At 42.4% G+C, this 12,684-nt stretch overlaps 1 protein-coding gene across 1 annotated transcript in view; it reads left to right on the forward strand.

Annotated features, from left to right (window-relative positions):
• Positions 1-223: 223 nt before the first annotated feature.
• The window catches only part of KLHL23 (kelch like family member 23), a 16,788-nt gene continuing 4,327 nt past the window's right edge, over positions 224-12,684 (forward strand). Inside the window, exons 1-3 of the mRNA XM_017517346.2 lie at positions 224-516; positions 1,394-2,608; positions 7,212-7,364. Coding sequence (XP_017372835.1) covers positions 1,396-2,608; positions 7,212-7,364 — 1,366 coding nt within the window. The 5' untranslated portion in view covers positions 224-516; positions 1,394-1,395. The remainder of the gene's footprint in view (positions 517-1,393; positions 2,609-7,211; positions 7,365-12,684) is intronic.

Below are 12,684 nucleotides of genomic sequence, written 5' to 3' on the forward strand. Positions count from 1 at the left end.
AGGGGAAAGTGTAGACACACGCACACGCGTGCGCACACACACAGACACACTCATATATGGTGTTATTAACAATTCAGGACTCAGAGTTTATCTAAGAGAAGACGCTCGACCGGTGTGAGAGCGCGGGAGAGAGAGAGCGCCAAGGAAGGGGAGAGAGCGCCAAGGAAGGGGAAAGCGGCGGCGCGGCGGCGAAGCCGTCCCACCTGCTGTGGGGGGCGCCACCGGGGAGGGGCCGAGCCGCGCGCACGCCCCCACGCCCCGCCCCGTTCGCCGCGCGGCCCGGCGACAGGGGAGTTCCAGCGAGTGGCCTCGCGCCCAGACTGTGCGGGGGGCTGTTCGGGTGGAGGCGGGGGAGCAGCCGGGACACCAAAATAGGAGCTGCTTGTAGGCTGGAGCCGCACTAGCTGGCGGCCTCGGCACGCCTCTTCCAAAGATGGTCAGAGGGGCCAGAGGCGCCCCAGCTCCGGCTCGCTGCTAGCCAGCTGGCCAGCGCCGCGTCCCGAGCCCCGGCAGGAGGTAGGTGCGGTGCAGACCTGCCGCCCGAGGTTGGCCTGTGTGGAGCCAGTGGGGCCGGGCGCGGGGAGCAAGGCCGCGCGGGAGGGGAGCGCAGACAATGGCTGCGCGGGCTCCGGGCCGGGCCGAACGCGTTGCGATGGGGCTGCCTGCGTCGTCCTTCCCGCACCTGCGCTGAGCGCCCGGCAGAGGGACTCCGGCACCGGGCCCGCCGGCGGCACGCGGCGCCCTCGAGTCCAGCCCCGCGCCTGGCCCCGGGGCAGGGCGGGAACGTGGGCCGGGGCCCAGGCGCGGGACGCGCGGAAACCCTTGCGGCGGACGCGGGGGAGGGGGCGCGGGCTGCAGGGGCTGCGACCGGAAGCCTTCCCTTCTCTCCTTCCTTAAGCGAAAGGGCGAAGGGTTTTCCTTTGCCGAGATCTCTTCTTGTCCATTTATGTTTCCACCATCCCTTTTTGGCATTTCGATGTGATTTGAAAGGGAGACGGAGCTCGGGTAAAAGGTTGAATTGGGGTCGAGCCAGGACAGTTGAGGTCCGGCCTCGAGTGGGGTGACCCTCGGACACTTGCCTTGCCTAGAGTGGGATCTCATCTCCGACCACCAGGCCAGGGTAGACTGCGGTGAATGGAATAGCAAATCAGTACTCTCAAAAGGACTACTGAAAAATCCGGGGGGCCTCATTTTGAGCCCTGAGCAACCCTGAGTTTAAATTGACAGTCATATAAATGATCAAACTGTCCATCCACATTTTGCATTTATCATTTAGAATGCTGAACTTAGTCCAGTTTTGGAGTATATCCAATGCTAGTCAGTTATTTAGCATTGATTATTTGAGATAATGGGCAAAATTGAAAACACATTTGTTATTTCATATTTATTGCAGCCATGGCTCTAAAAGGACAAGAAGATTATATTTATCTTTTCAAGGATTCAACACATCCAGTGGATTTTCTGGATGCATTCAGAACATTTTACTTGGATGGATTATTTACTGATATTACCCTTCAGTGTCCTTCAGGCATAATCTTCCATTGTCACCGAGCTGTTTTAGCTGCTTGCAGCAATTATTTTAAGGCAATGTTCACAGCTGACATGAAAGAAAAATTTAAAAATAAAATAAAACTGTCTGGCATCCACCATGATGTTCTGGAAGGCCTTGTAAATTATGCATACACTTCCCAAATTGAAATAACTAAAAGAAATGTTCAAAGCCTGCTTGAGGCAGCAGATCTGCTACAGTTCCTTTCAGTAAAGAAGGCTTGTGAGCGGTTTTTGGTAAGGCACTTGGATATTGATAATTGTATTGGAATGCACTCCTTTGCAGAATTTCATGTGTGTCCAGAACTAGAGAAGGAATCTCGAAGAATTCTATGTTCAAAGTTTAAGGAAGTGTGGCAACAAGAAGAATTTCTGGAAATCAGCCTTGAAAAGTTTCTCTTTATCTTGTCCAGAAAGAATCTCAGTGTTTGGAAAGAAGAAGCTATCATAGAGCCAGTTATTAAATGGACTGCTCACGATGTAGAAAATCGAATTGAATGCCTATATAATCTACTGAGCTATATCAACATTGATATAGATCCGGTGTACTTAAAAACAGCCTTAGGCCTTCAAAGAAGCTGCCTGCTAACTGAAAATAAGATCCGATCTCTAATATACAATGCCTTGAATCCCATGCATAAAGAGATTTCCCAGAGGTCCACAGCCACAATGTATATAATTGGAGGCTATTACTGGCATCCTTTATCAGAGGTTCACATATGGGATCCTTTGACAAATGTTTGGATTCAGGGAGCAGAAATACCAGATTATACCAGGGAGAGCTATGGGGTTACATGTTTAGGACCCAACATTTATGTAACTGGGGGCTACAGGACGGATAACATAGAAGCTCTTGACACAGTGTGGATATATAACAGTGAAAGTGACGAATGGACAGAAGGTTTACCAATGCTCAATGCCAGGTATTACCACTGTGCAGTCACCTTGGGTGGCTGTGTCTATGCTTTAGGTGGTTACAGAAAAGGGGCTCCAGCAGAAGAGGCTGAGTTCTATGATCCATTAAAAGAGAAATGGATTCCTATTGCAAATATGATTAAAGGTAAGTGGAGATTATGTTTATTTTGTATTTTTTAGGTGTCTGGGGCCAGGCCAGCAGTCTCACTTCTCTTGAATTTATCACTTTTGGATGCTATCTAGGAACTATAGTGGATTGTACAAATAATGCTGCACAGAATGTTCCAGATAAAAACACTATAGCATAGTTCCCAACTTGTTTGAGAGTTATGAGAATTTATATTCAAGTCAAGGGCTAGATGAAGAGACAAATCTGGACAGTTTTCATTTTTTCGTGTTCTTAAAATTGAAATCTTTTAATTTCTGCTTTTAACTATTCAACTTTTTTCCTCTCAAAATATGCGATCAGCTCTTGTCCTTCATTAAAACCTTGGAAGGTTTGGTCCCTACAGGATATAACAAAGTACATTGTTCCAGGAACTAGAGGGAACCTCTACTCTTGCAATTCAGTCCTCTCTGAGAGGGACAGACACCATACCATCCCTCATGTGGCCCACGGAACTTGGCACACCCCTGGGTCTCAGTATCCGTCTGATATTTTCTGCTGTGTTTGGCAATTTGTTCGTTAGCCTTGCTCTCCTCTCCCAGTGGAAAAAATGTTAAACCAGAGTCTTACTTCATTATATTTATTCATTGGTGCTGAGGAGTTGTACAAAAACAACTGGTAGGTTGTTACCAAATTTGTATCATTTTGTCCCAAATGTTTCTTCCCAGGCTTTTCTGTTTCTTTTTTAATGCTAGTGAGAGTGTGGGAATTTGACCTGGTCTGGAAATTTGACCTGGTATGATCTTTGGATGACAGGCCGGAAGCTGAGAGGCAGAACAATCTTGAGACGGTGCCTCTGAAGCTAAACCGCCTGCATCCAGATCCCTGCTTTCCTCTTACTTGCTGATGAGCTCTGGCAAATTGTTTAATCACCCTGTGCCCCCTTTTTGTCATCTGTACAATGGGGATGACAATACCTAGTCTTGGATCATGGAGGAGATTAAATGAATCTGTGCTTGTGATGTGCCTAGAACAGTGTCTGACAGAGAGTAAGCATGCTGTAAATGTTAGGTATGATTGTCCTGAACATTTTAGGACATGTCAGCTCTGATAGAGCAGAAATTAATTTCATGTTAAGTTGTGACCACTCTCACGCCAGGGTGGGAGAAGGTAGCGGAAAGCCTGGTGCTGTTGCTGCACTGGTTTTTGGCTTTGCCTGAGACTTACCACTACTTGCTGATTCCAGGAGGGCTCTGAATGTCCTGACCCCTCTCCTGCAAAAGAAACAAGGAAAGTCTGCATATTTTAGCAGCTATTATAAACTAGCATACATTTCTGATTCTGTTTTTTAAGGATAATGTAACAGTTTCAGTGGTTTTGTGGTTCAGAATATATTTCCTCTTTTTTTTTTTTTTTTGAGATGGAGTCTCACTCTGTTACCCAGGTTGGAGTGCAGTGGTGTGATCTCAGCTCACTGCAACCTCTACCTCCAAAGTTCAAGCAATTCTCCTGTCTCAGCCTTCTTAGTAGCTGGGATTACAGACGTGTGCCACCACACCTAGCTAATTTTTATATTTTTACTAGAGACGGGATTTCACCATGTTGGCCAGGCTAGTCTTGAACTCCTGACCTCAAGTGATCTGCCCACCTTGGCCTCCCAGAGTGCTGGGATTATAAGCCTGGGTTCAGAGTATATTTCTTTGAGAATGAAAGCTTATTACTTCACTGAAATTTTAAAAATTTATATTTAGAACAATGCTTGCTGAAAAAAAAATATGCTGCGATGGTGTATCTACTGTGAAACAAAAGCCATATGTGTGCTTGCCTTAACCTTGAGTAGCGTAGGAGACCTTCTTACCTCAGAGTCCTCCCTCACCTGATAACTGCGTCTGAAATTCCAGTTTTATACTTTGAACTCAAAGCTTTGATTCTTGTTTATGTCTTTGATTCTTGTTATGTCATCCCAGGGAGAGGTAACGCTTTGCCAGTTCTCTGCAGTTTTGACTAATACTTGTTTTGGTGGGTGGACTCATACAGAAAAATTTTTAAACAACTTTTTAAATTTAATTTTTAGTTTTTTTATAATAGAAATGGGGTCTCACTGTGTTGCCCAGGCTGGTCTTGAACGCCTGGCCTCAAGTGATTCTCCCACCTTGGCCTCCCAAAGTGCTGGGATTATAGGCATAAGTCACCACACCCCGCCATACTGAGCTTTTAGTTTCCCATTTTTGGGTAGAAAGGATGACATTTTTTTCTATTCATTTTATTTTGTAGTCTTGAAGTGAACTAGCAGCTTTCTCTGGTAATGAACTTAATTTGGGTACTGTCAAATTTAAAATTTATTTCCTTTTTTGGTCCTAGACCCAAATTAAGTTCATTAATATGCAAAGAAGAAATAAACATTTGGCTGTTTAGGAACTCCTAAATCTTTATTTTTTTTCCATCATAACTGTCCTACTTATAAACCCGCTTTTATTTTGGAATAGAAAGGAACGAGAAGATTGAACTTTATCCTGCAAAATGGTGCTAAGTAAAAGTTGGTGGAAAGACAAAACCAGCATTTTCAACTAAAATGAGCCTCATGATCTTTCTTCCTTTTCCCGTCTTCCCTCTGAACCCATTTCCTTGTCTTCCTCCTCCTTACTTTTTTTGGCATCATTGATTCCAATTTTCCCAGCTCAGGACCTCAAAATCACTCTGGTTTGCCTTTGCCTCAGTTCGTCATCAAGGCTGGTGTGTTTTACCTGTGTCTCTTTTCTCTATGTTCTTCCCTCCATCCCCAAATCCCCTCCAAAATCAGGCCCTCGAGATTGCTCGCCCCAGCCAATACCTAGATCTTTCTGGTAGCTGTCCTCCTCCTTTTGTTAGTTGCTCTCTTTCTTTGTTTAAAAACCTAAAAAATCTGGCAGAATTAAATCCAGATTCTTTGTTGGGCATCAATATCTTTGCCATGTGGCTTCTGCTTGCCATGCCAGCCTTAAAATTCCATGCAGTGACCCCCAGTGTGCCACCTGCCCTGGTCAAACTGGGCTACTTGACATTGTCCAGTAAGCCTTTGCACTGGCGTTTCCCTCTGTCTGGAATGGCCTCCTCTCACCTGTACCTGCCAACTCCCTACCATCACCCAGGTCAAATTCCGCCACCACCTACTGTGATTTCCCTTGTCAAATGCAGTGTCTTCTTGCCCTGACCATCCCCAGTAGTTCATCTGTCCCCTTATAATGGTGTTTCTTCCATTTTATACCTAGTGCTCTAATTACAGCCATGTGTCACTTGACAGTGACAGTGGGGATATGTTCTGAAATGTGTGGTTAGGCAGTTTTCGTTATGTGAACGTCATACTTACACAACAGGCTATACCATCCTAACGGTACATCCTAATACACATCTAGGCTGTACGTGTATAGCCTGTAATCTTAGGCTACAAACCTGTACAGCATGTTACTATACTGAATGCTCTAAGCAGTAGAACACAATGGTAAGTCTTTTTGTATCTAAATATAGAAAAGGTACAGTAAAAATACAGTATAAAAGATAAAAATGGTAGAGCTATTTAGGGCACTTACCATGAATGGAGCTTGCAGAACTGGAAGTTGTTCTGGTTGAGTCAGTGAGTGTGAGGGAATGTGAAGGCCTAGGACATTACTGTACACTACTGTAGACTTTACTTTTTATTTTTATTTTTTGAGACAGGGTCTTGCTCGACACCCAGGCTGGACTGCAGTGATATAAACAGCTCACTGAAGCCTTGACCTCCTGGGATCAAGTGATCCTCTTGCCTCAGCCTCCCAAGTAGGTGGGACTACAGGCACATGCCATCACACATGGCTAATTTTTTATTTTTTATAGAGATGGGGTCTCACTTCATTGTCCAGACTGGTCTCAAACTTCGCCTGGGTTCAAGTGATCTTCCCACCTCAGCCTCCCAAACTGCTGGAATTACAGGCATTACTGTAGACTTTGTATAGCTATATAAAAATATTTTCTGTTTATCCTTATTCTATAAGCTTTTTAATATTATAATACAATATATAATAATATAATATATAATATGCGTATTATATATATAACTTATTTTTTTACTTGTTAGACTTTTTTTGTTAAAAAATAAGACACAAACACATTAGCTGAGGCCTATTCAGGGTCAGGTTCATCAATGTCAGAATCATCAATATCACTGTCTTCCACATCCACATCTTGTCCCACTTGTAGGCTCTCAGGGGTAATAATAGGCATAGGCTATCCTCTCCTGTGATAATAGTGCCTTCTTCTGGAATACCTCTTGAAGGACCTGCCAGAGTTGTAGATTTATTTACACCAGTATCACCAGAAACACACGAGAAGGCTTTATGCCATGTCTTTAAAACAGCTACAACAATATCACTAGGTGATAGGAAATTTTCCGCTCTGTTATAATTTTATGGAGGTCATTGTGTGGTCCATGGCTGTATGTGTAGACATCTCATCCTCTCTTAAAAGAGCACAAGGAGCCTTCCTTTTTTATTCTTTTGTCTCTTATGGCACTTAAAACAGTACCTTGCATTTTACCATCAATAATAACAAAAACAATAAATTTAGCTCAGTGTTCAGTGCAAAAAAGAACAAAAAAAGATCTAAAGATGTGATTTTAATTAATACACAGGTGTGGGAAATGCTACTGCCTGTGTCTTACATGATGTTATCTACGTCATTGGTGGCCACTGTGGCTACAGAGGAAGCTGTACCTATGACAAGGTTCAGAGCTACAATTCCGATATCAACGAATGGAGCCTCATCACCTCCAGTCCACATCCAGGTAACAAAAATACTGTCTCAAATAGTATATGTTGTGTTGCAGTTTATCAGTGTAAGGGCTGGAAATAGAAGATGCTGATTTTATTGTAGATTACACATGGGCATAATTAAAAGGCTCAAAATATTCATATATATTCAACAATAATCACGATGAGATTCTGATTGGGTGGTATCTACAAATATTTTCCCTGATGTCTATACAGTGCACATTATAAGTCCACGTGGTCAAAAACGTTAGCTTCTTTAAAATTGTTTTCACTTAGGTTTTTTTTTGTGTTTTCTTTTCCTTTATGTGCCATCTTTCATTTACGACATGAATTATGTAAAACATAATGTTCATAAGTAGTTGAAAAGCACCATCTGTCTATCAAATAGTCAGAAAGGATACCCAGTGATTGAAGTTCAGCTAGAGAGATTATTTTCTGTTTTGGAAGTGTGTTCTTTCCAGGTTTCACTTACTGTTAAGCACTCACTTCTATAATGTGCAGAGCTATATGTTGGCCTTACCTTAACAGTCATACAGGGAACATGCTGTCGGGCCATGAGGAATGGCCTGCCTTCTTAGATGTCTTTTGTTCTTTGACTTGTCTCTTTGTGAAGAGCTCAGAGGGAAGCACAGGTTTTAGCCTGTTTCAGTTATGCCATAGGTTTAAGTTGTTTTCAATAGGAAAGATTTGTATCATCATACCACCATGTTACCTTGAATCATTTTCTGTAGTGCATCAGGCTTCCATGTGGGTCACTGGAGAGGGTAGTTGAAATTCACAAGCTGGAATCATCTGAGAGGACTAGTAATACTTCTACAGATCAGGCACTGGCTAAGTGCTTCATATGTATATTACCTCAGATTCTCACTCCAAGTCTGTGAGCAGGTATTGTTTGTCAGTGTTTTATGTATTTGGGAATGGAGGCTTAGAAACAATAAGTAACTTTTTTAGGGTTACAGTTTCACAGTTTGAAAGTGGTAGACCAGGATTCAAAATCTGGCAGTCTGATTCTGTAACTTGTGCTGTAGCCACTAAACAATCTGCCTCTCCTTAAGGGAGCAGACTCTCCTGCTTTCAACCAAGACAGCTACTTCCAGCCCATACGTCATCTATCCCATATGGTGGTTCAGCTGAAGCACCCCTAAATCTGGTGCTGCATCTCCATATGCCCAGGCTTTGTATGAGAAGAAACTTAAGCCACAGGCTTTCCTGGCTCTAGAGACATCATGAAATAGGTAAACTTCTGCCTCCTAGTAGCTCAAATGTGCCATCCCAGACTCCTCACCACTTGCTGCCGTGATCAATGACATTATAATGGAAGGGAATAATAACAGCTCATAGTGAATAATAGCATTTATTCAGTCAGTGTGTGCCAGGCACAAACTATTCCAGTAATTGTACATGTATAATATGTTTAAACCTTGCAATAATTCCATGAGCTAGGTACTGTTTTTATCACATTTTGTAGGACACCGAAGTACAAAGAGATTAAATAATTTGCCCAGGCTACTTTGAGGTTCAAACCTAGACAGCCTGGCTTGAATTTCACTATTATCTCACTTGAACCTCATGTTAACCTTGGGAGTTAGATGTTACTCTGCCTATTGTGGACAGACTTACCTTTACAAAGAAAATCCAATGCATGAAAAGTCAGAATTCACAAATTAGAGGGCATTTATTTATGTTGTAAGTTTAATGTATATGTTATTAAGAGGTTCCCTCAAAAAGTTTTGCATAACATACTTAAATTTCATATAGCTTGTTAACTACATGAAAGAGTCTGAAAAACAGCATGACTTTGGAATTAATCCAAAGTATTAATAAGCCATGGCAAATTGAAAACCCTACATAAATGTTTAATTGCAGTATAAATCAATGGTAACATAATACACATCCACATGTAAAGTTTTGGTTTACATTGAACTTTTTCCTGATGAAACATAAAAAAACCGATTTTAAATCAGCACCTTGCATAATATGGTTTGTTTAGCTTTCACAATGCCTAAGATATTTTTGAACTGGCTTGTTACCAATATTTAAAATTTAGGAAATTTCAAATAAGAATCATGATTTCTGTCCTTTAGAAGAGATGGGAAGACCTGGCACCCTTGGATGTATTCCTTCTAGGCAGTAGTTACGGGAGCCAGGGGGCAGCTGTTCCCCTAAATGAGGCTTGTGTGCTCCGTTTCATCACAGTCCTTCCTGTTCTCCTCACGTCACTGACCTAGGGGGCCTGTGCTGTTGTTTTTCTTGCTCCTGGCCAGCTTCGCTCAGCTAGTCTGTTAAATCCTTAACCCCTGAAGCCTGTGCATCTGCCTCCACTGAATTATAGCAAGGTTTGTTTCTTACGGACTTTAGCAGCACCTCCTGAGGAATATAAAATGTCATCCTTGAGTCAACCTCATGGAGATACATAGCTTACATTGAGAAGACATGACTTACTATTATTTTTTAAAGATAATATAAATATTATCTTTTAACCCCTTTAATGGCATAGTTTGTATAGCTGGAAAACATGGGACTATAGTTACATTGAATTCAAGGTGGCATTTATTGCAACCCTACATTGGAAAAGGTAGGATTCTGATAATTATGTAAGATGATAAAGTGCTAGTCTTTACTGCCATAGGAGCTCAGAATCCAGGAGGAAATATACATACATAATGGAAATACGGGACAATCTCTGCTAAGTTCTGTAACAACAAAAGTGCTATTGAAATTGAGAATAAAGAGAGTGTAAGTCTAATTGAGGGCAAGAGTGTTAAGTCCAATTCATCTTAGAATGCTTCCAACAGTAGGTGGTTATGATCTGGGCCTTAAAGAATGGCTCCAAATAAGGAAGGTAGTTTTTGAGGAAGGTTTTTTCTGGCAAGAAGTCAGTCCACTGGAGGAAGGTGGAAAGGAAAGTTTCAGGTGTATTCCATTACCTGGAAGTAGGCTGAATGAATGGAATGTAAGGGTAGAATGGAAGATCGGATGGGAGAGCTCAGTTGGAGAGCTTTGAATGGCAGTCTGGATGCAGAATCATCAATGGTTTTTGAGCAAAAGAATGATGTGTGATCGCTGTAGTTTGTGTTGTTGTTTTCTTTTTTTTTTTTAAGACAGAGTCTCACTCTGTTTCCCAGGCTGGAGTGCAGTGGTGCAATCTTGACTCACTGCAACCTTCACCTCCTGGGTTCAGTGATTCTTGTGTCTCAGCCTCCCAAGTAGCTGACCTTACAAGTATGTGCCACCACGCCTGGCTAATTTTTGTATTTTTCTGGTAGAGGCAGGGTTTCACCACGTTGGCCAGGCTGGTCTTGAATTTCTGGCCTAAAGTCATCCATCCACCTTGGCCTCCCAAAGTGTTCGGATTACAGGCATGAGCCACCACGCCTAGCCCAGCTCTAGTTTTAAGGACAGAACTCATTTTAGGTAGATTGGGAGAAAAACAGCAAGGGGATATGCTACGACTGTTGCGTTTAACCACGGGAGAAATACTGAAAGCCTGAAGAAGTGATAGGAGTAGAAAAGAGGGGCCCATGTGAGGAATATCATAGATTCAGCAGCTGATTGCCTCCTTTGCCGACAGCATATAGGAGATGAGGGAGAGAAAGGAGTTGACAGTCATCTCAGGGGCTCTGGTTTGTTGTGTGGGAGAATGGGGAGTACTAAAGGAGGAGCTGACAGGGAGGCTAAGAGGGAAAATCATGAGCTCAATTTTGTTGTTTGGAGTGAAGGACTCATTGGATAACCCAAAGGAGCTGTCCAGCAGGCAAAGGGAAATGTGAGTCTGCAGTGGAGAAGGTAGGTGGCTGAATGTAGAGATCTGGGGATTGTTTGCTTAGGTGGTGGCTGTGGGTATGGGGATGAATAAGATGCCTTGGGACAGTGGGACCAGTAGTATAGCTACAGGCAGAATCCTGGGAAACGGGCAGAGTTGAGGGATAAGCTGAGGAAGAAGAGTGTGTGAAGAGCCGAGAAGAAGCAGCATGTGATAAAGAAGGACCTGTGGAGACCTGTGTCAAGTAGGGAGAAAGCTCTCCTGGCTCTGCCATTTAAGCTCTTGGGCCTTACTTTCCAGTAAAATCAGAAAGTTAGACTACGTAAACTTTACAGGCTCTTTAATGAGAAAAGATCTTAGGAAAAAAGTTGAAATCAATTCAGATGGATATTGTGGTTTTCTCTGAATCCCTCTAGTTGTTTGTTCATATCGTCCGTGTGTGGATGTTTAATACTTGTGTGTAAACTTTTGAGCTGTGACAGATGGCATCACTCCCATCCTTGATTATTCATTTGTTTGCTCATTCATGTCTAACGTATCTGCTGTGTGCATCCTACATGCTGCTGTATACACAGTGCTAGGAGCACAGTGAGCAAGGCACAGTGCCGGAGCCTTAGTGGCTTGGAGGGGTTAACCGACAAGAAAAGAAGCAGTTACAGCTCAGGAAGAAAAAGTTCCTATCAGCAATATCAGAACATGTGTTGTATTTGAGTAAAAGAGAAAAAATGATTAGGATTCACTATAGTTTAAATATTTTTACTGCTATAGGAAGACTGAGATGGCTTTCTTAACATATGAATCAAAAATTAGGGTTTTTTGGTAAATTTTCAGTAATTTAAGAAAAGCCTAGTAAGTGATGGTGAATCACTTTTACCAACTGATAAAATTTTTGAACTATCATTGATTTTCACAATAACCATTAATGTAATGATTCATGTAATCGATATAAGCAATGTTTTCAAGTACTTGAAACAAGTGAATCCTATAAAAATTCAACATATAAATAAGTGGAAAGTAACAAATGAGTTTTTAAGAAGTAGGAGAATTACTTTCTTGGATGTCAGTAACTTGAGAAAAATATGGGGAAGCGAAGCAAAAATGCAGTCTTCTGAGACTTTCCTTAGCTGTCAAAACCCAGGGAGGGCTGGGCATGGTGGATCATGCCTGTAATCCCAGTGGATTGATTGAGCCCAGGAGTTCAAGACCAGCACCTGGGCAACATGGCAAAACCCCATCTCTACTAAAAATACAAAAATTAGCACCAAATGTTAAAACATGCACACTGAATGAAGAAAATGAAAAAAAGAAAAATTAGGCATGGTGGCGTGCACCTATAATCCCAGCTGCAGCACACATCTGTAATCCCAGCTACTTGGGTTGCTGAAGCATAAAATCACTTGAACCCGGGAAGCAGAGGTTGCGGTGAACTGTGATCGTGTCACTGCACTCTAGCCTGGGAGACGGAGCGAGACTTTGTCTCAAAAAAAAAAAACCCAATAACAAAGAACTGAGGGAGAAGAACTTTACTGATAAGACGTTGTCTTCCACTTCTTTTTTTTTTTTTTTTTTTT

This window comes from Cebus imitator, unplaced genomic scaffold, assembly GCF_001604975.1.
Source record: "Cebus imitator isolate Cc_AM_T3 unplaced genomic scaffold, Cebus_imitator-1.0 Scaffold628, whole genome shotgun sequence".
NCBI classification, from domain to species: domain Eukaryota; kingdom Metazoa; phylum Chordata; class Mammalia; order Primates; family Cebidae; genus Cebus; species Cebus imitator.